The following is a 25,558-nucleotide window of genomic DNA, read 5'->3' on the forward strand; positions in this document are numbered from 1 at the left end:
TAGATCCGGTAAAAAGTCATGGTGTCTGGGCTTCCATTTTTAGTCTTCCCCTGGGGAGTCCTGGCAGCAGGGCTATCCAGGTAGGCTTTCCCCAAAGGGCCACTTAGCTCACCCTTGAGAATGTGAGGCCTTGGGGGCTAAGAAGACTCCAGGGACCCAAAGGGTCCTCTGCATGCCTCTGCCCTTCTTGCCCCTGAGTCCTCACCTGCTTGTAGTCCCATCATCCCCAGAGCATCGTCTCTCCAGAGACTCCGTTCTGGCATTGGAGAAAAGACTCCTTGACACCAAGGTAGGGAGGGCACCCATGCAGAAGGAAGGGTCTCAGCACACTGAAGGGGTGGGATCTCCCCCCAAACTCATTTGCACCAGCAGCACTGAGCCACTCCTCCCGAGAGCCTCTTGGGGAGTCCAGGCAGCACCTATCACAGATGGACTGGAGGCCAGAAAACCAAGGACACATCGGCCTGGTGTGTCTTCCGTGGGATCTGCTACCAACTGCATGCGTGTGTCTCCCAAATCCTTATGTGGAGGACCTTAACCCCAGTGTGAAGGCACTGGCAGGTGGTAAGGCTTCGATGAGATCTCAAGGATGGGTTCCCCTTGAGAGCCCTCATGAGAATTCACCATCTCCCCTCACACACGTCTGCACACAGGCAAAGCAAGGCTTGAGGACGCACCAAGAGGGTGGCCGATGGCACGCTCTTACCAGGACCAGGCTGTGGTCCTCTGAGCTGGGGGACGATGTCCGCTGTGTTAGTTGCCCAGCTGGAAGCCTCATCCTGGGCAGACTAAGCCAGGGTCTAAGGGGGCGGGGGGCAGCCTTAGGAACAGGGACAGGGGTGAAGAGGGAGACAGGACAGAGCCAGAGCGGTTCTTCTGCTGACCTACACCCCCGGGGTGTCGCTACTCCGACCAGGACAGTGAGCAGCAGCAGGCGTGGCTCTAGCAACAGAACTTAGCAGGGCCCCAGTGAGGGCAATGGTGACGCGCGGATAGGAAAGTCTTCCACTCACCTCATGAGAGTTGGTGCCATGAGCCACTCTGGTTTTGCAAACTATGTGGGAGAGACAGAGAAGCAGAGAGGAATTAACAGGGCTAGCAACCACACAGCCAGACAAGGGGACTGGGGCCCTCGGATAGGAACCTCCCACCTTAGTATTAACCAGGCCCAGCCTTGCTTAGATCCTGATATTGCGCGAGACTGGGGGCATTTGGGGAGGTAAGGGACTCTTAAAGATGCCTTCAGCAAAAGGCAGGAAGGGCTGGTGGAAACTAAGGAGATGACAGTTGCTGGGTCACGTAGTGTCCGTGCTCGGGTAACATAGACAGATATCCCCAGGCCAGGGAGGAAGAGTTCCTTCCCCTCCACCTGCTAGGACCCTCTCAAGGTATGGGTAGAGGTGGGACCCAGGGCTGTGTGCGCTTCTCGGCATCCAGGGTCTTCAATTGCTTCCAGCAAGCTCAAATCTAAGGGAACTGTAAACATTACCCCCCCCCCCCCGCCACAGTGTTGATGGCCACCCTGGCGTTTATGGTGTACATACTGAAGGGGAAGGCCAGGCCGTTCTGCTCCAGCAGCCTCATGGTGTCGTCCCCACACAGGCTCGTGAGCTCCATGAAGGGCGGTGAACAGATCCTGTCATCTACGGCAGAGGAAGTCTGGTCAGCACACTCCTCCAGAGGCACCCACTACACCCACCTCCAGTCTCCAGCTCTGGCCGTCGCCCGACTTTACAGCCCCACAGCATGTGTGCACAATACACACGGCGGCGGCGGAGTTGTTCCCGTTTTCTGTCAACATCAAATCCCTGATGTTTCGGTTGTGAGCTTAGCCTTTACCAGCCGAACTATCTCTCCAGCCCTCTGTCAGCATAAAATTCTTATCGCTAGCTGGAAAATGTGAGGTGCAATGAAAACTCCCACAGTTTTACAGCTATAATTACTAAATTCTCAGTCTTTGAGCCTATGTTTACACACAGAGAGCTATCTAACAGAATGCCATTTTGTACATGGAAAATTAACCTGATGCATTGCTATCCTCTGCTTAGCTCGGTAGCCTTTCCCCCAACCTGTGTCTTGGTTTCATGACAATCACAGACAATGTCAGGTGATTAGCTCTGAGCGTAGGCTCTGCATTGTGCTGATGGCATCCCATACATCCCCCAGAGTCTGCAAAGTCACTCCCTAAGGAGGAAACTGAAGTCAGAGGGATGAAAGAAGGCTATCTCCTCACACAGCTCCATCAGGCTCCCTCCTCAACCGCCGAATCTCTCGGCCCTCCCTGTACCTTTTGCTAGTCTCAGAAGGTGTGGCCGCTGCCTTTGATGCTCATTCTTGTGAATTCTTTTTAAGTATTTTATTGGTGTATGTGGAACAGGGCATGCACACGCTACGGTGCACATGTGGAGGTCAGGGAACAACTTGCCAGAGTTGGTTCTCTCCTTTCATTATGTGGGTCCTGGGGATCAGACTCAGGTCTTTTGGGCTTGGTGGCAGGCACCCGTTGCTGATGAACCATCTCACTGGCCCCCTCACTTCATGAGTTCTAACACTACTGGACTCAGGGCAAAGCCATGGAAGCTGACTTGCATACCATGCATACTTCCAGATACTTCTGTTGGCAAGCCAGGTCAGGACAAAGCAGATTATTGGTGGGAAAGCAAATGTATTTTTAATCCCTAATGATTATTTAGTTACTGGTTTGTCACTGTTGCTTCTTGTCATAGTCTCCATCCCTGAAAAGACCCTGAGCTCTCAGGACATGGGACCACCCTGTACTGGGCACAGGGACTTGCAAAGGCTGAGTGTCAGTGGGGCAAGGGCAGCCCACTACCCACAGACTTGGAAAGCCAGTCCAAAGCAAACCAGTCAGTGCCGTCCCAGAGCATCTGGCCACTTGGCCCATCAGCGTGTTAAACCAACATCCAGCCTCACCTCCATGCCAAACACCACCACAGGACACATTCAGAGCGTTTTAACCTCGCTTCTCAGCTCACTCTCCCTAGGCAAAGCCCGAACTCCAAGTAGGCACAACAGTTTGGAGCTGCAGTTTCTTGGGGACCCAAGGAGGGGGTCTGGAGACAGCATTTGTAGACTCCTCCAATCACTCATGCGCCTTCGCCCTGCAACCTGTGGTACCCAGTGTCTGGTTATACAGATTCAGCAGATGCTCAGGAGCAGCACTTCCCCAAATCACCGGACAGGAGAACAGGATGGAGAGCAGGCCGACCTAGTGTTCCAGCAGAAAGGACGACAGGAAAATCAGGGTGCGGAGTTGGGAGCGGCAGGTCCGACCGCACAGCTGTACGCCTTATTCCAAATGAGGCCCAGGTCTACATTCCACCCAGAGCCAGAGACCGGGCAGGAAGGCTGGTGAGTGGCCAGCGGGCCCTTCCCTCCACAGCTATCTTTGGAGGGAAGAGGAAGGTTGTACAAGAGGCTTTGTGCCCCGGACTGCAGCCCCTGCAGCCCAGCGTGTGATGCTTACACCTCTGGCCCAGGACTTGCCCGCCTCCCCTCTTTTAGGGAGACTCAGAGGCTGCTGGGATTCTACCAGCCATGTCCTGTGACAGTGCCCAGCCTCCCCTCTGCTGAGCTTTCAGAACTGGCAGACCAGCCTGCCCTTCTGATATTGGCCTCTGAGATCTCAGCATCTTCCCTGCTGTGGCCCATTCAGGCTTTTATGGCAACATTTCCATAAACTCTTGTTCTATGCCAGCCACAGTTCCACACAGTCACTCACTGTGGCAGTTTGAATGTAACTGGCCCCCATAATCTCATAGGGAGGGCACTATTAGGAGGTGTGGCTTTGTTGGAGGAAGCATGTCACGTGGGGGTGGGCTTTGAGGACTCCTATGCTCAGGAGACTACCCAGTGTCTCAGCTGACTTCCTGTGGCCTGCAAGATGTAGGATTCTCAGTTCTACTCCAGCACCATGCCTGCCTGCACACCGCCATGCTCCCGTCATGACGATAATGGACCGAACCTCTGAACTGTAAGTGAGCCGCCCCAATTCAATGTTTTCTTTATAAGAGTTGCTGTGGTCATGGCGTCTCTTCACAGCAATGGGAACCCTAACTAAGATGCTCACCCTCACAGTGCCCCCTAAGGAAGCACCTCTGTCACCCCATTTACAAATGAGAAACCAGCAACAGAGGTGAAGCTCTTTGCATGGAGCTCTGCAGCGAGCAAGCAGTGCGGCTGAGGACTCACGCCAGGCCTCCTGACCCCAGGTCTGCGCTTCTGACAACAAGTTCCCGGTAGAAGTGTCCCGGAGGAGGGTGGCGGACTCAGACACAACAGGACAAAGTACGGAGAGTAGGTGTCGGTGGAGTGCTCAGCTACAAACGGGACACTGAGGTCACCCCCACCAAGACCATCAAGGAAGACTGTCAAAGGTAGAGGTCGCAGAGGCCTGAGCAAAACAATGTCTCCTGGACATGACAGGCCCACTGCCCTCATAGACTCACAGCAGCTGTGGTTGCCCGCACAAGACCTGTATGAGATCCAGCCAGTCAACATGCAAGCCCGGAGAGCAGCAGGGCTCACAAGCACCAACTCCTAACTGAGTAGCTACTGGCAGCTGATGGCTCCTGGGGGAGGAAGCATCAGGTGTGGCCAAGAGTAGGTCACAGACTTCAGGAGATGGCTCCATGCCCATGAGTACACAGTCAACAAAAAATGGACTCAGTGGGTTATTGTTAAAAAAGAGAAAGAGAGAAAAATTGGGGTGGGGTGGGGAGGTGGATGGGGATGGATCTGGGAGGAATTAGGGGAGGAGTAGAGGATGGATATGATCAAAATATATTGTAAGAATCTCAGCCTTTAATCCTAGCACTCGGGAGGCAGAGGCAGACGGAAGTCTCTTGAGTTCGAGACCAGCCTGGTCTATAGAGCGAGATCCAGGACAGGCACCAAAACTACACAGAGAACTCCCCCCAAATCTCAAATAATAATTAAAATTTGTTTTTTAAAAGAAGTACCCACTGAAATCCCAATCCATGTGTCCTGAACAGTATGATCCCCCAATTCTGGGGCAAGTCTTCCAAGATAGCTGCTTCAACATCTATACATGGAAACCACCAAGGCAACTCTTGGCACCATAGAACCCCTCACCCATGGCAGATCCACAAACTCCATCTCCTTCAGTCACCCACAGTCCAAAACATGTGTGTAAAATTCCCAAAGGGAGCAATTCACACATTTTAAATTGTGTGCCCTGCTGAGGTCCCAGAGTTTCTGGCCATCTACTGCAGCGTGGTCTCGACCTGAACTACCCCTGTGCCCAGCACCCAGGCTGCACAGTCAGGAGCCAATTGGGCTATCAGATTGGCTGTCATGTCCCCAAACACTTTTCTCCCTTGAAACAGGTCCACAGTGCAAGATTAGGGACACTGTAGGGTGAACTGGTTGGTATACATCTACCAATCTTTGGTGGTCCAAGGCAGCAGGACTGTGAGTTCAAGGCTGTCTGGGCTACATGGTGAAACCTGTCTTGAAAAAGGGGGTGATAGTGTTTGAGGTGACTCAGTGGGTATGGACTCTGGCCATCTACTCTGATCCCCACAATGTGGTGATGTACTATGTACCCTAATAAAATTTATCTGAAGATCAGAGGACAGAACAAGCCACTAGATTAAACATAGAGGCCAGGCTGATGGCACACACCTTTAATCCTTGCATTCAGAAGGCAGAGATCCATCTGGATCTCTGTGAGTTCAAAGCCATCCTAGACTACATGAGATTGACTCAGTCTAGGAGAGAAACAGAGCCAGGCAGTGGTGGCACACACCTTTAATCCCAGTACTTGAGATCTCATGCCTTTGCTTGGGAAGCACACACGCCTTTAATCCCAGGAAGTGATGGCTGGGCGGAGAAAGGTACATAAGGCGTGAGGAGACAGGAACTAAAGACTTTTAGGCAGAAGCGTCCCTTTCGGCTGGAGCTCTTTCAGGCTGAGGAGTCGGTGAGGTAAGAGGTGGTGGCTGTGGCTTGCTCTATTTCTTTGATCTTTCAACTTTCACCCCAATATCAGGCTCCGGGTTTTTTATTACAAGACCTTTAGAAATTCAAACAACATTCCTCAAGATACATAATTTACAAAGTAAACTTTTGTGGTGCTGGGAATTGAACCTGGAGACTCACAACTGCTCAGTACCTTGCCACCGAGCCATATCCCCAGTACCATATCTTAAAATGCATTGTAGGTGTGTGTGTGTGAATAGGGAAAACCACAGTAAACACAGTGTTCAGCACTGTCTGAGGTTTCAACCATCTACTGGGGCTGCTAGAATGTGTCTTCCCTGCGTTAGGGATTGGAGGAGGGATGGCTAGGTAACATGACAGAAGTCGGAAACCATGCCATCATCTCATCAGATGTTTTTAAAAAGCCATTTGGGATGCTAGAGAGATGGCTGCCTAAGAGCACTGGCTGCCCCTGCAGAGGGCCGGGTTCAGTTCCCAGCACCTACACAGCGGCTCACAACCATTTGTAACTCCATTTCCAGGGAACCCAGTGCCTCTTCTGACCTCCACAGGCACCGGGCGTGCACATGGTACAAAAGACGTACATGTAGGCAAAACGTTCACACACATAAAGTAAAGGCTAAGAAAAGCATTTGATAAAACCCAACAGTCTTCACAGTAAAAATATCAGTGAGCACCATGCAGAAGGGGTTTCTTTGCCCACCACTGAGCCCGAGGTGAGGGCAGAGAAAGGATGAGAGCCCATCTCCCCCCAGAGATGTTTGGAGTCCAGATGAACTACACAGACAGTTCCAGAGAAGAGGCCACATCCAGCACTGGATAGACCAGACCCCTCGCCGTTCAGAACTCTCGAATAGCTAAGAGCAGAGCCTGGGGAGTCAGGGGGGCCAAGAAAGAGGGACACATCCACCTATGGATGCTCTGGTTCATCTATCCAAGTTGGAGATGGCTATCCACACCCTGAACTGCGGACCTCTGCACAACTGCTGCCTGTCCTACGCTTTACCTTGGGAGGGGACACTGGAACCAAGGTTGTACCAATGCCACAGTCAGGAGAGGCTCCTATCATAAGCTTGGGCCCAGCTGCCAAATGGGCACCAAGAGATCAGTCTTGAGTGAAAGCAGCCCAGAGCCTGCAAAGCAGGCACCAGAGAGGATTCATCCCTCACTGGCCTGCTCTTGCCCCTGTAGCCAGAGTCATTCCGGTACGCCTGTGAAACCACAGTGGACTAGAAACCATTACTGTCTGCATTTGGGTTTCCTCCATCACAGCAAAAGGGTAGCCGCTACTAAACACAGCAGCAGATAAGACAGTGGTACGTAGGTGCACAGGTCAGATACAAGGGGGAAGGCTGGAAGGGAACAAAACATCTAAGGGAGGGGGTTGAGGTATCCCCCAGAGGTGGGCGTGCACGTGACCAATATGAGGGAGAGCCTAGCTGAACAGAGATGGGGAGGCACAGTCATGGGCTACATGTCTGAGAGAAATGCCTCCCAGACAGAAGGGACAGCCAATGACAAGGATGGGATCGGGCCAGCAGGTGAACACAGGACCACCTTGCTAAGAGGGAGGCGAGGATGGGTCCAGGCCCTGCAGTATCAGGGCAGGAGTCTTGGCTGCCCGCCACCTCAGTTCCCAAAGATGTACAGTTGCCTGTGGAAGGAAAAGCTCAGCGGACGCTCTTCCGGCTCAGCCATGGGAAGTTCAGGGCGGCCTCACCAGTGGCTCTTTTCCCCACCGAGAGGACAGGATAAAAGAATTTTTGGTAAGTCTGTGCTGGGAGCCGGGGAGGCTATTTCTAGCTCCCGGAGGAAGGGTACTGCTGTTGATTTATCTGTCATCTTATTTCTGGACGGGACTGGTAAGAGGCTTTTTTTGGGTAGATGGTGGGTTGTCTTCCTCTAAGAGCTGTAACATCAGTCCCTGAGAAACTCTGAGGCTCCCAGCTTCCCACCCTGCTACTCCACAACAGACAGCATGAGCTGGAGGGCCCTCAGGGAGGGGCAAGCCCCAGCTGCCGGCTTTCACCAGTCCAAAGGGAACTCACACAGGAATGGTGCCGACGACACCCAGGTCACACACAGTGTCCCAGCCACTCCGCAGGTAACAGATGGGGGGAGCAGGTACAGAGGATGACATGGGGGGAGCTCTCAAGCTGGCTAGCTTGACTTTAACCCAGAGCTGAACCACTCACTAACCAAAACCTTTGGAGGATGACTGAACGAGCCCTGTGGGTTGTTAGGAGCATGCAGCCAGTGCCCAGCTGAGGAGGCACACAGAAGAGCAGACACGTTCTGAGTCATGGCTATTCACTGGTCCATGTCCAGCTTCCCAGGACATGTCAGGTGCCCAAGGTCAAGGTCAAGGGCCCAGCTCTCCTTGGCTTTCCTCAGTATATTTTTGTTCTCATTTTCAATGTTAATTTTTTAACAAATGAATTTTTCTTTCTCATTTCTGCTTTTATAGAACACTGTTACCCTTCTATTCCCTATGATCTCATATCCCTGGCTGCTTGGCTGGTGAAATGCCCCCCCAACATGTAATGATCATTCTCCACCACAGCCAACTTCAGGGATATCTTTCCTACATGTGGCTCTCTCTTACTTGTGGCAAGTTGCTTCCACAGGATGAATTCCCAGGAGTGAATTCCCAGGTTTGGGGATCCACAGGAAGGGACATTTCATCGGTTCTTCCACACTGTGTCCCCCAAAGGGTGGAAGTACTACACTGTGGTACCAACAATGAATGACCATGCCTTCCCAGCCCTGGCTGGTCCCCTCTTCAGGCAGTATCTTTATGCAAGGACAGGATGGGAAGTGTGGTGAGGAATCCCATCCCCTTTCTGTGATCATTCTGAGGCCACCAGGTCTGATACGGGGTGAGGCTGGAACAGAGAGACCTCAGGCAGGACATGAGGTACCACCATGAGCAAAGCCCTGGACTTGCCCCGGGGCTGGCCAGGCAGCCTTCCAGAGCTTGGGTCCCTGCTCAGTAGTCTGGGGTGACAATAAGCCAGCCTTGGCCATGTGCAGGAGCTGCAGCACAGCTGAAGGAGGAGGAAATGTTCTGTGTGGGACACCGAAGATACAAAGCCAACAGGCAGAGCCTGGTGGTCCGTCCTAACCCCCCTCCAGGACACAGAGAAGGCACACTAGGCTCCCAGGAGGGAGGTCTGGGCCAGGAGAGAGCCAGCGGTTCATATTCCCAGTCAGCAGAACGATGGCCTACTCCCAGGAGAGAAGGCTGCCAAGGTGCAGCAACCCAGGCTGGAACTCCCTGTTCAGGCTGTCACTTCTAATTACACCCTGGACAGACCAGGAAGGGCTCCACGGGAGGCCACATGTGACCAGGCCTAGTGGTGACCTCGCAGGTTCCGGTCCCATACAAACTCTGCAGGCTCAGTCTGAGCTGGGCACTCCTCAGACTCCCCGGAGCTTGGGTTTCACGGACTTCAGCCCAATAGGCTGTGGCTGCACCCCTACAGACCAGTGAACTCGCAAATGAACAACCCAAACAGAGTGGGCTCCCACAGGCTCGGCTGTGTGCCTCAGCCAGGGCCTGTCAGAGCTGGGTTCAGCTTTGCTGTCTCCTTCTCCCAGGGTCTCTGCAGTATGGGAGGAAGCGATTTCATCCAAAAGGGATGATGAGGGAGGAGCCTGTGGTGCTGGTGGCACAGAGGTGAGACACAGGATCAGGCACTCACCCAATCCTCTGAAAGCAAGCGTTCCCACAGAACCAGGTCTAAGGCCCTGGACCTTCTGCATGCGCTGGCCCTAGGGCATGGCCTGGGGAACTACTGCTGGCCACTCAAGCCACGTCCCTTGTCTGGATGACCTTGCTGTTCACACGGGAGGAGATGTCTCCTGCCATGTCCGCCCCCGACTCATGACACAGCCCCCCCCCAACTTGACTGGGCCTCCCACAGGCCCTCCCATAAGACCCCTCCCAGGTTCAAGGCGGCCCCATACCACTCAAGTTTGCATCCCAGCTTCACCTCTCACCTGCTAGGAGCCCATCTGGAACTTTATTTCACTGTTTCCCTACAATGGGGTCAAGACAAAAACGGCACTCACTCCCCTCGCCAGCATGGGGAAAATGCATTTTAGATTATGAGAGGGACACAGATTCACCTCCTGCCGTCTTTGCTTCAACCCCTTTCTGTTTGGTAAGAAACTGTTAAGGGTATGGCCCAATTCTACTGCCTGGCTTGGAGGGCCTGTTGCCTCACTGGAAGCTGAAGAGGTGCCCTGGTTCTAGTCCTGGTTAGTACATACCAAGAACTGGTTGTTGTGTGCTTTGTGTGCATGTGTATGTGTGTGTGTGTGTGTGTGCGCGTGTGTGTGTGTACACCTACATATGTACACGTGGTGCTTGGGGGCACAGAATCATTATTAGGTCTTCCTCAAGTCACTCCCCGCCTTATCTTTTGAGACACAGCCTCTCTTTGATATCAAAACTCACCAACCCAGCAAGCTCTAGGGATCCACCTGTCTCCACCTCCTGCCCCCAGTACCGGAGTTAAGGCTGCACACCATTGCGCCTGCTTCTGTGTGGGTGCTAGGGATCTGGCCTCGGGTCCTCACGCCTGTGAAGCACACTCACTTTACACGCTGAGCGACTGCTCCAGCCCTGCCTGTTCTATCATTATCACCCCAGGCTGCCGTGGGTCAGCAGCAGGAGTCAGCCATGTTGGAGAGGTTCAGCAGAGTGGATCAAATGCCGACTGTGCCCCATAGAGCAGGGACGTCAGATACACTCATCGCGGATACGCTCAGCGCAGACACCTTTGAGGCTCAGAACCAGGAGACTGTGGAGGCAAAGCCATCTCTGGGAAGAAGATCCCCCAAAATAAAATGTGACAGTGGTGATAAGCATTACCCGAGGCCCCAGAGCCAGCTCTCATATTACCACCTGTGCATCTAGCCAGCTCACCACACTTACCTGCCCTCCCTCATCTGTAAGACAGTTAGGTCACTCATCTCTTTGCCTGCTGAAGGAGGCTTCACCCATGCTGGGCATTTGTAAACTGCCAAGAAACTGCCCTGTTGCAATGTGATGGCACCCTCTAGAGGGCATCCGGGATGCCCCGCTTTAGCTCACTCAGCACCGTATCATGTAGGCCTGCTCTCTTCTAGGACAAAAGAAAGGGCGGCCATGGTGACCCTAGCTGGGACTTCTTCCCAGCTGTATCAGGAAGTTGCTCCCTGTGACCATCACCCATAACCATCTTCTCTCCACAGAATCCTCCGCCCCAACCCTGTGGCTCTCTGGCATCTCACGCCTCCCAGAGACGCCTCGCTACTGTAGGTTTCCTCAGCTCGCTTCTCAAGTTCTCCCTACTGAGGCAGCTCACACTAAAGGGCTGTGCCCAGTTCCTGGAGTTCACATGGAAGCCCCAATCCTCTCAGCTCGGGGCTGTAGGAGAGAGGGTCTCTTTAAAAAGGTACCCAGGTAAAATGAGGTCACCGGTGTCAGCCCTAGTCCAAGAGAACTGGTGTCCTTAGGAGCTCAGAGCTGAACGTGGTGGTACAAGCCTGAGACCCCAGCTACTCAGGGGGTCGAGGCAGGCAGATTACCAGCTCAAGAGACCCTGCCTCAATTTTTTTTTTGTTTTTTGTTTTTTTGTTTTTTGAGATGGTTTCTCTGTGTAGCTTTTCGTCTTTCCTGGGACTCACTTGGTAGCCCAGGCTGACCTCAAAATCACAGAGATCCGCCTGGCTCTGCCTCTGAGTGCTGGGATTAAAGGTGTGCGCTACCACCGCCCGGCATGCCTCAAAATTTAAAGAGTTGGAGTGCCAAATGATAAGAACACATGCTATCTTGAGAACTATTTCCTATATACACAGTCACTATAAGTCCTAAGAGGGCAACTGGCTGGGGTCGTTTGGAGCCACTAGGGGATGAAGGGAGCATTCCACAGTGGCCACAGCTGCTGCTCTGCTCCTAAGGATTCAGAGACCCTGAGGCCTTGGGCCCCATCACCCTCCCTACTGATAGCTACAGCCCACCTTGGCCCCCTGGCTACAGGTAAGACACTGTAAGGGGATGCCACTGCAGCTGAAGGTGCAAGACCGGAAGAAACAAATATCCAGGGTGTGGCATTTCCAAGCAGGAGCCAGTGTGGCCCAAGGAAGCATGCCACACGCAGTTGGGTGAGAGGTTTGCCTCCAGACCGTGCTGGTGACCTGAGTCCATCTCCAGGAGCCGAGCAGCTATTTGCACCCGGAATGTTCAGAGCCCAGGAGAAGGAGCCAGACACCGGCTGGGACAGAGCCAGAGACATTCCTGAACCCCGACCAGCTGATGGAAATGTGGATTAGCTCAGTGGCAGCTGTCCCCACTGATTTACAGTCCCTCTAGACCCTAATGGGGTTTCCCCCACCCCCCACTCCCAGCTTCAACTCCCAAATTGCAGCAGCCCCCATGTTTCCAAGACACATAAAACAATGTCTGGAGTGCTCTCTCTGCAAGACAAATGCAGGAAGCAGAGATGTTAGCTTGGCCCCAGTGCAGAGACCATGCTCGCACTGGAGAAAATGTATTTTTAAACAGTTTCCTCCATTCCAAGGGGATCCTAAATAGTCAGTGAGAAAAAGAGCAACAACTCTGTTCTCAACCCCAGAGAAGGAAAAACTCCGTGGAGGATTCATTTGAGCAGAAATATAAATGGCCAAGAAGCACAGGACGAAGTGCTGAGCCTGTCTAAGCATGGTATTAAGATGAGATGGGCGTCTTCTCCCCGAGATGGACTGGTGTGATCAGACATAAACCGTTCAAGGGTAATACAGCAAGATCTGCCAACATGAGCATGCTTGGAATCTTCAAGCAAGAAATCTAACTTCTGGGGAAAAATTTGTACAGAAATATGCAGGAACATAGTAAAAAAAAAAATCCAGACAAAACTGGATAACCCTATGCAACCAAATAATCAAATAAACGATGACTGACTGGTTCAAATGCTGGAATATTATACTGTTCAGAAAAGACAGGCCCACTATCCCTCATTTTTAACAGACTCAGAAACAGGACAAGGCAGATATGAAGGAGGTATAGGTTGTGGCAGTATATGTGAACATAACCTCGCTTCTGCTTATTAAAAAGTGTATAGATTTCACATATTTCTGCAAAGCAAGAAAGGACTCTAGAACGATGGATTTCAAACTGATTAGTGGCTGCTTTGAAGACCAGTCTGGGCTGGAGAGATGGCTCAGAGGTTAAGAGCACTGGGTGCTCTTCTAGAAGACTCAGGTTCAATTCTCAGCACCCACTTATCAGTTCACAACTTTCTGTAACTCCACGGGCACTGCATGCTTGTGATGTACAGACCTACATGCAGGCAAAACACCCATCACATAAAATAAATTAATTGATTAAAAAATATTTGAGTCAGCAGCAGGGCAGGTCCTGCAGGCTGATAGAAAACTCAAGAAAAGATGTTGTCTATTGCTGGAAGTATGGAGCCTTTGGGGGGCACCCAGTCTGGAATTTTCAAGTGTATTGGGTGGAGCAGGTCTCTTGCTAGAAGAGGTAGGGGAGGTGACAACGTAGATGACTAGACAGAAAAGGCTAAGAATAGCTATATCTTATTGATCCGAAGGCATGTTTTTCTATATTTTCCATTTGTGAAATCGTGATGGGTCTCATAAGAGGGGGCACGTGACAATTCACTCACCACTCCTGGATTATAAAGTATCGGTGCATCTTAGAAGTGGTGAAAGCTCACACCACCCCGGACTGAACACTCACACTAGTGTAGCCATCGAGGCCCTGAGAAGGGTTACTGCAAAGGGAACAGGTAACCCAACACATCTGATACTTTCCCCGTTCCTCTACTGGGGCTTCCGGAGGTACCAAGTGGATTAAAGAGATGCGTGCGGCACTGGAGTTTCATGAGACACGTCGGCAGGTACCACAGCAGCAAAGGCAGCTGTCAAGACCCTGGTGGTGCTGCGAAGGCCGGGTATGGGGATCATGGGGAGCAAGTGTCTGCACCTTCATCCCCACGCAAAGAACCCGCTCCTTTCAATGGCGCTGAATTCTTTAGCAGCTCCACCTTCCTTAACCAAAACTTTAAAATGACCTCTTTTCTGGCTAGACTGTCAGCATTTAAAATCTTTCAGTTCTGCTTTCTGTTCTCAAGTCTCTTTGTAATTCCCTGTCTCCCGACTCCTGCAAGGCCACAGCCCTTAACATGGGGAATACAGAACAGAGAAGGGACACAACCAGCCTTTGGCCTCAGCTGTAGTGGGAGCTGCCATGGACAGTAACCGCCCCCGCCCCCACCCCCACCCCCAGGCTGGCCTGAAAAGGCACAGATTGGGCCTGAGGAGGGGTAGTGGCCAGCCCGAGGCTATGCTCCCAAGTGATCTGCCCACAGTGTACTCTGGCCTCAGGGTCAAAGCCCTGCTCTCCCTGCACTAATGTATGGCTGCTCCAGCAGAGAACAATCAGGATTATGTTCCAATAACCATAGAGGGCCAAGATTTGGTAATCAACCACTTGTAGAGCATCTAGTGGGCATCTGGGACCTTCTCTGGTCAGTCACCTCCTGTACTTAGAAGGCACTCACTCGTGGGAACACTGCCAGTTGGCAGGGCCCCATAATGGAAGAACCTGGGAATCACTGGCCACAAGCACCAAAGTCTCTATGACACTATCTGTAACAGCTACAGAGGTGGGCAGGCACGCAGGAGCCAGGCTCAGGAACCCTGGCGAAAAGGCTAAACCCAGACAACATAGATCCAGTCCCAGACCTGCCTCTGTTCGTCCTGGGACCCTGAGTCATCCAGCTCAATGTCCTCATCTCTAAAATGGGCAAACCTTCCTCATGGAGTCATCTTGGGAAGAGCCACCACACTGTCAGACATACAGGAAGCCAAGTGACTGCCTGAAGCATGGCTCAGAGAAGGTGGGGGTGGGGGAGGTAGCTCTCCTAGGATGGACAGCCGCGCCCTACCCACAACACCCATCTCCTCTTAGGGAGCCATTTTCCGGAGCTCTGAGTAACATTCTTTTCTTTCTTTTTGGTGTCAAGATTACTCAATTTCAATCCTGCTTCCAAACTGCCTCCAAGATGAACCATGATTAAATTCCCATAAAACCACAGGCAGAGAAGATTGCTTGCACCATGCACACCCCTCCCTGGGGAGGCCAGTGTCTGGGACAGGCCATCTGTCACCTCCCCAGCTCATGTGGGAGGTTACAGGAAGAGGAAGGCAGGAAAGCCAACCTTACCCTGAAGTCCTCAGAGCCCTAAAGGAGCCCTCTAGGCCTTGCCCTTTTCCAAAGACCCTTCATATCTGTTATCCCTGAGGACAAGGACACAAATCCACACCATCCAGCGACACTCAGATGCTTCTCACATATGGCTTCAGCCAATTAGGGAACTGGCTAGAGCCATGCCTGTAATTGCTCAGCCTGGCACAGCAGGGCTAAGCCTTGGCTTTGGGGCTCGTGTCTCTGGACCCTGGCCTTGTGTGGGCACAGTGGGTTGTCCCTGTGAGCACTGGCCTTCAAACGCATGCAAAGCAAATCATGGTTTGTCATCGTGGCCTCCTCCCGAGCTCCCCGAGGCCTACACCAAACAATGTCATGTTTCTGGGAGCTTTTACCCCTAGTTTAAGCTGGGATGAGGCTCAGAGTTGCCCGTGCCTCTGCCTGAGGGGTGGGAGTGGATACAGGGACAGGTGCAGGTACAGGCAAGTCACCAAGTGACTATCTCCAAGGAGCAGTTATACGAATGAGTCCTGGGTTAGGCTCTGGGTGTGTCATACAGAAACCTCTTAGCCTCGTGCTCTCAAGCTGTTGCGTTGAGGGGACTGCTGTTGAGCTCAGGGACAGAGGCTACACCCCACATTGGCCAGGGGCCCAATGGCCATTCCAAATGCCATTCATCCATGGCAAAGGCAGGTCTCCAAAGGAGGAGCTCACATTTTTGGTGTGTCCTGGCAGATGACTGGGGTTCCCTGAGATTCAGGCTAGCCCTCCTCGATTTCAGCTGGGCAAATAGCTGCCCAAACTGCCTTCCTGCCTCCCTGGCAGCTCAGCATTCAGCTAGTTCTGGGGGAGCAATGACTTGCAGCTTCCAGAACCTCTGGGTTTGTTCCCTTTGGCTTGCTCCCCATGCTAACAGTTAGATCTCGGGGTGTGATGGCTAAAGAAAGGTTCAGTCACCATCGTGGACCGGGAGGGCCATGCTATCAGAGGATGAGGTTCTGAAAGCCGCCTGGGTGCTCACCCTCCAGGCCTTCACACAGGACAAGGGAACCCCTATTTTGCTTATGCTTCGCTGTCATAGCAACTCACAGGCTAACTGAGAGTGGGAGCCTGGCAGATGTAAGGCAGAGAATGGGTCCTGCTTCCCTTCCTGGCCCCGGGAGGACATGAGCTCTGGGAATGTGAGGCTGGGACCACAAGGCACTGATTACAAAAAGGTGGTCCAGTGGACTCTAGGCCACAGTCCTCCCTGTCACCCGGATACTAAAGGGGGTGGTTCTCCTAGGGAATGCTCTACATGGAGATGATGGCCACATAAGCATGGACACTGGCCTAGAGACCATGTTATTCTCGGGGCACTTTCCTCGTGGGCCACAGGCATCCTCCTTCCCTAGTCCAGAGAAGCCAAACCGCTCTGCAGCAGCCTCTGCCAGCTCTGGCTCCCCTGAAGGCTGGGTTCTCAGAGACTGGGGGGGGGGGCACCTCAGCCTGGGGGTGCCGGCAGCTTAGGAAAGGCTAACCAAGCCCCTTCTCTCTACACAAAAGCCCTGTCACTTGGATTGCTATAATTATCTGAGGGAATTTCGGGGGTAATTATGGTCGTTTACAGCATGCCTGAAAAGGGACATGTGCCTCCAAGGAAAAGGGGGGTTTGGGGCGCATGTACAAGGATGCATTTCCCAAGAAGGGTCCCTGCACCTGCAGAGGATCTGCAAAGATACAGCAGGGAGCCACCAGGGGCACTGCCATGGAACTGCCCCCTCTTTGCAAGAAAGGGTTCAAAAAGTCCCAGGTCCACTGCCCTCCAGGAAGAATACAAGTTGGCTTGGTACAGACAATAAGGAAAATTCTGGGTGCAGCACTCACAGCCCCCCCTCAATGCTTCCTGCCAGCCCAGGACCATTTGTGCTTTAGGGTACAATCAATGGTTCTCACAAGCCCTGGCAGGGGAGCCCTGCCTGGGAGGACCTACATAAATCCCCCTATCCTGTGGCTTCTAGAAGACAAGGTCTGGGACGGAGGCTCTGGATCCAGCAGAATGGCTTCTGCCTGGCACCTTCCCTCCAGTGGCTTGTCCCCGGCCTCCCAAGCCTGCCCTGATGTGAGTCACCGGCAAAAGGTCTGGACGCCCCTCACAGGACGCTGGTAGTGACTGTTGGGAGCTGCTCCCGGCCACGTCAATACCGACCTCATCTCTCTTGCTCGCTCAAGCACCACAACATGGTAAACAAAGTCCCTTCTCTCTGGCTTGACGTTCTCCCAGTCCTTCCTAAGCACCACTTGGCAGCTTTCTTCAATGCCCTCACCACGATGCCCATCTGCCAGCCAGTCCATTGCATCCTCAGCCCTTGCCTGTCCCAGCTCTGCCCACCCAGGGAGGTCTTTCTCCACGGGTACCTAGGGAAGAAGCCCCTAGCAGGCACAGAGCCCTCCGACAGTCCTCCGGATCTGAGTCACCTTGTCTCACTCCCACTCCAGAAAAGACTCTTAGGGCCTACAGCTCCATATTGGATGCTGTAGTACAGTGGTTCTCAACCTTGCTAATGCTGCGACCCTTTAATATAGTCAGTTCCTCATGTTGTAGTGACTCCCAGCCACAAAACTTTTTTATTGCTACTTCAGAACTGTCATTTTGCTGTTATGAATTGTAATGTAAATATCTGTATTTTTCCATGGTGTTAGACGATTGCTGAGAAAGTGTTGTTGACACCCCCCAGGGGTCTTGACCCACAGGTTGAGAAATGTTGCTGTAGTGAAAACAAAGAGTGAGCATTCTGAGGTCAGCAAGGCTGGCCTTAGAGCAGTTCCGGGCAGATGAGCCATTGCTGGCCCTTCTAGAACTTTCGCCCACCAAAGCCCTGCTCAGCAGGGTGAATTATCATTCCCAAGGAAGCCTGAACCATTGGCTTGAGCTCCCCTTCCATCTTGGACAGGGACATAAGCAATGACTGCAATAGAAACCAGTGTTTAATTAGGTCTCATCTAGGAAATGAGCTATGAGTCAGAGTTCCCATACCCCCTAGATGCCCTAAAGGCTCAAGGGAAAAGCCCTTTCCTGTGGGTGGAATAGGGAATGTCCCAGGTAGCAGCAGGAGCCACTGGGGCTTTGATACCCGTTCCCTAGCCACTGGATTCCCTCTGGAACACATCCCATGCACCTTAGTCCTCATGGCTGCGTTGTAGGACCAGACTGTCTGCCACCACCCAGCAACCGGCAGGCTCATGACTTCCTGTGCAGGCTGAGGCAGCTTCAGCACCACAGCCCTGCTCCTTGACCACAGGTGCATGCTCCCACCAGCCCTGAGCTGCCCTTGAAATCAGGGTGCGAGGGTCCTGCTTTCCCACTCATAGAGTCTTCTATAAGCTCTAAGACCCAATAAAGATGTCTGCAGCTGTAGCAGGAATAGTGAGAAGCTACTGCTTTAGGTGACCCGGTGGGACAAACAGCATACTCTGGTGATATTATGTTCCCCAAAATAACTGAACACCCTAATAAACTTATCTGAGGTCAGAGAACAGAACAGCCACTAGATACAGAGGCCAGAAAATGGTGGCACTCACACCTTTAATCCTAGCATTCCAGAGGCAGAGAGCCCCCACACTAGAAACACCCAGGCATGGCGACATGAGCCTTTAATCCCAGGAAGTGATAGCAGGAAGCAGAAAGGTATTTAAGGTGTGAGGACGAGGAACTAGGCCTGGTTAAGCTTTTAGGCTTTTGAGCAGCAGTTCAGCTGAGATTCATTCTGGATGAGGACTGAGAAGCTTCCAGTCTGAGGAAACAGGATCAGCTGAGGAACTGGCAAGGTGAGGTGGCTGTGGCTTGTTCTGCTTCTCTGTTCTTCCAGCATTCACCCCAATACCTGGCTTCAGGTTTGATTTTATTAATAAGACCTTTTAAGATTCATGCTACAGCATACTATGTTTCTACAGATGAAATCCCCATCATTCTAAATGCTGCCTTGAGGATGAACCACATTATCCCACGTTACACAAAACAGGCTAAGTGAATGGTTTAAGGTTGCAATCCAACTTCAACCCGTCTCCCTCCACGGCCTGTTTATTTAGCTCCATGGTGGCACCTTCCACAGACCCACCCCTACCCCCCCACCCCACCCCACCCCCTCCGCCATGCACACACATACACATCTCATGGGCAGGCCTAGAATATCAGATGAGGCTGTGGGCCCGCCATTTCCTTCCACCAGCTAGCCCTTCTCTCATACTTAATGCTACTCGTCCTGTATGTGATCAGTGTCCAAACACTCCTTCTCACCTGGGATCTTGGACCCATCTTGGAAAGCAATGCAAGCCATCCAGACCCAAGGAAGAAGGTTGCTGGCTGCCTGCCTTCAGACCCCACAATAACTGGTAAGTAGTGGGTATGGGGTACCAGGAATGAAGCCTCTAGGCCCCTCCAGGACAGCCTAGCCCAGCTCTTCCCCAGGACAGACTGCCCCACAGCAATGCTCCTAGTAGGACCTTGACTGCACTGTGTACCCTCTGGTCATGGTTGTAAAAGGCAAGCTTATGGGCAGGGGGATGAAGAGCCACTGGGACAGCCGTGTGTCTGCTAACTCTCAGGCCTCTGCTGTGGTTTAAATACAGCGTGTGTCTCCTCCCCAGGTCCATGTGGTTGGATGTCCCTAAGGCTATATGTGGTATAAGAGGGAGTGAAACCTTTAAGCAGCATTTCTTAATCTGTGGGTGGTGACCCTGGGAGGCGGGTCCGAATGACCCTTTCAAGGGGTTCTCCAAAGACCATGGAAAAACACGAATATTTACATCATGATTCATAACAGCAATAAAATTACAGTGACGAAGTAGCAACAAAAAAATAATTGTATGGCCGGGGGTCACCGCACATGAGGAAATGTATTAAAGAGTCGAAGCATTGGGAAGGCTGAGAGCCTTTGCTTTAAGGGGTGGGGGATGTTTTGTGTGTGTGTGTGTGTGTGTGTGTGTGTGTGTGTGTGTGTGTGTGTGTGTGTGTTCCTAAGGTCAACAGGACTCAGTAGTTTTCACAGGGGGGTTATTATAAAAGAAGCAAGTTGGGTTCCGCTCAGCTTTTTGTGTTCCTGGTTCAAGACATAACCGCCTGCTGGTTTCCATCTGTGTTCCTTCCTGCCGGTCAGCTGCCATGAGGGGACAGTCGAAGGACAACCCTGCACTGCACTGCTTGGACTTTACCTTTGAAACGAAGGGGTAATTAAACCTTCCCTTTACTCAGACAGCTTAGCTCAGGTACTTGGTTCTGGTAACAAAAAGCTGACTAACGCAGGCTCCGTGACTCATCTGTAAAATGATCAGGATCCCTGTGCCCAGCAAACAGCGCCGACAGACAGAGCATGAGAGGCTTCTGGCCGAGCACATGACGCTTACCCAATACGTGGATGCTCCTCATTCAGGACTACGTCTGGTCCCGCCCCCCCCCACCAACTGTGCTCACTAGTCCCGCCCCCACAGAAGGCCACAAACATGATCTATAGGGGGGCAGCCGAGGGGAATGGCTGAGCAGCCCCTGGGCCAAGGCAAAGAAAGAACCGTTGCTTAACATGGAAACAAAATGCCTCAGCAGGGAACACTGAGGCAGGGAGACTAGGCAGTTACCTTTCACAAGGACCTTTCTAGAATGCCCATCTCACAGAAGCACACACCTTGAAAAGGAAGTCTGCACTCTTTGGGGGCTGCCCTGCTTCCTGTGTGGTCAAGTGGGATAGAGAGACGAGACCTCTGGGTAAGAGCCAGCAGTTGGCAGAAGCTATGTAGTGAAGAGGAGGCTCCGCCCAGGGGAACAGCATGCACCCCATGATGTCCAGCAGCAGCAGCAGCAGCACTGCGCATCTCTCTGCATTTGATTAAAGGCCCTTGATCTCCCACTGTCCTCTACTCCACATGAGCGATTCGGCACACACTCCTGTTCCCTAACCACGGTGCTATCAGGCCACCTCATCTCCCCACAGGGCTTCAGCACAGCAAAACCCTTTGCAAGCACTCAGAACCACTCTCCTCAAGAGCATCCGGTGCCTTGTATTTCTTAACCCTGGTTGCAAAGGAGAACACAGGTCCTCCTTACCTATGATGGCTGCCCCCAGAACTCATAACTTCCTGTGTCAAAGCGCTCAAGACAAGAATCCTTGCCCTTCCTCAAACGTGAATAACCTGGGACCAGAGGTGTGCGGGCCACCCGTCGGGAGGCTGAACCACACGTGTCCATACCTTTCATGTAGGCCTCAATCTTGCGGATAAGTTCGTAGGACTTGGAGCGGTCTAACAGGGTCCTGATGGCAGGGAGGGGGTCCAAGACGATGGTCTCAGGGTGAGCATCAATGTACTCCTGAAAGAAAGGCCCACTTGTGGTTAGAGGAGCAGGCTGTCGCTGTAACAAGGGCAACGAGAAGACTATGTATGTGCCCACAATCCTCTGCGCATCTGTGGCTCTCTTTGTCCTCCCCCCATTACATACATGACTTTGGTTAAACTAATAAAGGGCCCAGAACAGGACATGTGACCTTTTATCTGTCCAATCAGAGGCAGGCTTGATTTCTTGCTGGGACACTGGGACAAAAAGGGCTTCTCTGCCTCACGAAGGAAGAAACACTGAGACGGGGTATCTGTGAGTAGGCACAATGGGAATCTAAGCAGAGGTATGCCTGAGGCCTGAGCTCAGAAGAAAAGAGTAGTCACAGTCTGATAAGGTCATGTGTCCTTTTGGTAAAAGCTTTGCCTGACTCCAGACCTGGTCCTTCTGCTCAGTACGCTCCATCAGAGTTCCAGTCCAGCCTCCTGCACCAATGGATAAGGACTCCAAGCAGGGCAAGGAAGAGAGGAAAGGTGAAGAGATTCGTGAAAAATTCGTAAAAATGTGTGATGAACAGGACTGTGCCACTTCCTCCAGCCATACCACCAAGAGCTCAGCCTTGTCAGAAATGTGCCAGTCAGGACTTCCTCATCAATACCCAGCAGGTTTTGGGTGGGCATTACAGAATCTCAAGGGAAACTGGGGGTGGGGGAGTCAGCCTTTGAGGAGTCTGGCATCATCCTGGGAAGGAACAGTAACTCACATGGGAGACAAGATGCTATAAAACTCGGTAAATTAAAGACAGAGGGGCTGGGGAGTGGGACCAGCCAGTGAAGGGCTTCCTGTGCAAGCCCGAGGACCTGAGTTCAATCCCAGGCCCAGGTGGAAGCCAGGCAGGGTTGCTCCTGCTGTGACTCCAGCACTAGGGGAGGGGGGGCAGGCAGATCTCTAGGCTTGCTGGCCACTCAGCCCATCCTACGTGGCAAGTTCCAGGTGAGTAAGGGAATGTCTCAAAAAACAAGGTGGACAGTTCCAAAGGAACTACGCTTGAGGGTGACCTCTAACCTACACACACACAGACACATATATGCATGCACACACACCTACATGTACCGAGACACACGCATACGCACCCACCAAGAGACAAGAAAAGCCACTCCGTCCTGACTCCAGGAGCCCCAGGCAGAGTGAGTCAGAGCCACTTGTTGACATATGGAAATGAGACCTGTCCTCGCTGGCTCTTCAAATTTATAATGTGAAGGACATAATTACAAGAGGCTGAAGAGGGCTTCATTACAAAGGCTGGGCTCGAGGAAGACCCTTCCCCAGACCTGCGAACATGGACCTATTTGGAAATGGGTCTTCAGCCATTATCAAGTTAGGATGCAGTCATACGGAGTATGGTTGAGTATGGGCCAGATCCTCCCTTGGCCTCCATGTGGAACTAGCCCTACTAATATCTTTTTCTTTTTTTCCTACTAATATCTTGATTTTAGAATTTTAGCTCCCAAACTGTGACAGAAAAAAAATCGCATATGGTCAAGACAGCCCTGGAAAAATGAATGAATGAATGAATGAATGAATGAATGAATCACACAAGTTTACTTTATCACTGCTGCCTTGAAGCCAGCCCCTCCCTGGCCCACACACCAGGCTGAGGTTAGCAAAGGTCACAAGGGGAAATACCCACAATGCTGCTTCTCTAATAAAGCTTTATCAACACAAAGAAAGAACCATTGATGCTTTTTAAGAGAACCTAGTTTTGTTCCTAGTATCACTTTGAGAGCATCTGAGGCAAGAGCCAGATTCATACTCACTCTGTCTCAAATGGTCCTCCCCATGAACTCACCCAGAATTTCCTTTCTGTCCTCTCCCATGAATGCTTAAATCTCCCTCTCTCCCTTGGATGTGTGCCACCTGGGAGGCCTCTATGTTGGCACCAACTCTAGCAGTTTCCAGTCTACTCACTCCTGAGACTGACTCCCTTTGCCCCATGGCGGCTTATACAGCTATCATGCAGATGTATGAAGAATGGCCATTAGGCCACACTGCTGTGCCCACTACCACTCTTTCCTAGTCTCAGCTTACCTGAGAGCTGTTCCTGAGCCCTGCTTCTCCCATGAGGGCTTCTCATGGGCAAGCACCCCTGCTGGTGGCCTTTCCTTCGTCGAAGCATGCTGACACACAAGCCCACCACTCACTAGTTCCCCTCCTCCCCATCCTGCTCACAGAGACTTACAGATGTCGGTGCTGGGTGTCTTACAGGTGCAGCAGGTACACCAGTGAAGAGGAACCCCCACCCCTGGTTCCCAACTCCATGGTCTTAGCCAGCTCTGAAAGTCCCAGTCAGTCCCTCAGCACTTGGTAGGCAGAGGCAGGCAGATCTCCGAGTTCGAGGCCAGCCTGGTCTACAGAGTGAGTTCCAGGACAGCCAGGGCTACACAGAGAAGCCCCGTCTTGAAAAACCAAAAAGAAAGTATTGGAGAAATTATTTTGGCCACTCCACGTAGTTAAAAGGATATTTATTTAATGGCGAAACTCACAAATTAAGTAATGGGTAGGTCGCAGGGTCTGGGGAAGGTGTAATGCCGTCCAACGGTGTTCTCCGGAGCTCTACACAGTCAATCTGCACTGGTCAGCGTCCCGGCACGAGAGAGCGCCCCGCGCGAGCGCTGGCCCATCCAGCTCTCGGGTCCCCAGGCGCCTCCCCTCGCCCCGCCTCGTAGGCGTGACAGTTGCCAGAGTCTCAATGGGGGTTGGAACTTCCAGAACCAAGTTGGAATGGCTACCCACTACATCTCCCCCTTTTTGTCTAAATAAGAAGGTTCTAAACTAATACAAGACTATATACAAAGGAATGGTTATCAAATATTGTCCAGAAATAATGAGAGATAATGACCTAGATAAGATGTAACTACAACCAATGCAAACAATATCAAGCAAGAAACACATACTAAAATCCAGAGAAGTATAGAGCATAGGTAAACAGCATATTATAAAGATCATTCAAAGGTGTCCTATCCTAAAGAACCTGAACCTAATACTTAATAAGTTCTATCTAAGATATTATATATATACTAAGTTGTAACTATAACTGCTAGTCTTCAATCCCATCAAAGACCTGAGAAGGAATATAACGGTACCTGAGAAATGGAAGACGGATGCAAGCAACTTTCGGGAATCTTGCAAGAGTAGACCAAGACAGCTGGCAGCCTGGACAGTCACCTAATGTTTCTCAGCATTGTTGGTGCATTCAAATTGGCTACAGGCCTAGAGTATCTGACAGACCATTTTCAGAAGCAGGATTTCTGAAAGACCATCTTACCCTGTCTTGGCAGAGTACAGTGGTCGCTTTCCTTGTGTCCCGCTTGTCCAGAAAGGAGAGCATTGCATTTGTACTGTCAGCCATCAAGGCAAGGGCAGTTCTTTGCCCAGTAGGCCATTTTGTGCCAAAAGACAAACTTCCAAATGGAAATGTCTTAGAAGCCCAACATTCTCTCGGGATCAATTGGTGCAGCCAGGAGCAATTGTGTCTCACGTCAACAGAATTCTAAGTTATTTAAATGCCATATTCTCCAGGTCTATGAAGTGTTTGAAGATTACCTGGCGCCAGATATTGGAGAAATTATTTTGGCCACTCCACGTAGTTAAAAGGATATTTATTTAATGGCGAAACTCACAAATTAAGTAATGGGTAGGTCGCAGGGTCTGGGGAAGGTGTAATGCCGTCCAACGGTGTTCTCCGGAGCTCTACACAGTCAATCTGCACTGGTCAGCGTCCCGGCATGAGAGAGCGCCCCGCGCGAGCGCTGGCCCATCCAGCTCTCGGGTCCCCAGGCGCCTCCCCTCGCCCCGCCTCGTAGGCGTGACAGTTGCCAGAGTCTCAATGGGGGTTGGAACTTCCAGAACCAAGTTGGAATGGCTACCCACTACAAGAAAGTTCCAGCCCCTCCGACCCCTTCCCACTCTACTGCTTCCGGAAGCAGCCTGGTGTGCCAGGAAGAACATGTGACAGGGACCAAGGCAGCCAGCTACTGGGCTTCTTGAGGTCTCTC

The 25,558-nt window shown here is 51.9% G+C and overlaps 1 protein-coding gene across 1 annotated transcript in view; it reads right to left on the bottom strand.

Annotated features, from left to right (window-relative positions):
- Positions 1-25,558, bottom strand: part of Itpk1 (inositol-tetrakisphosphate 1-kinase) — a 140,475-nt gene that overhangs the window by 19,777 nt on the left and 95,140 nt on the right. Inside the window, 3 exon segments of the mRNA XM_028888303.2 lie at positions 1,014-1,054; positions 1,545-1,643; positions 21,422-21,539. Of these exon segments, the coding sequence (XP_028744136.1) occupies positions 1,014-1,054; positions 1,545-1,643; positions 21,422-21,539 (258 nt within the window).

The sequence above is a fragment of the Peromyscus leucopus genome, chromosome 14 (genome assembly GCF_004664715.2).
Source record: "Peromyscus leucopus breed LL Stock chromosome 14, UCI_PerLeu_2.1, whole genome shotgun sequence".
Classification (NCBI taxonomy): Eukaryota; Metazoa; Chordata; class Mammalia; order Rodentia; family Cricetidae; genus Peromyscus; species Peromyscus leucopus.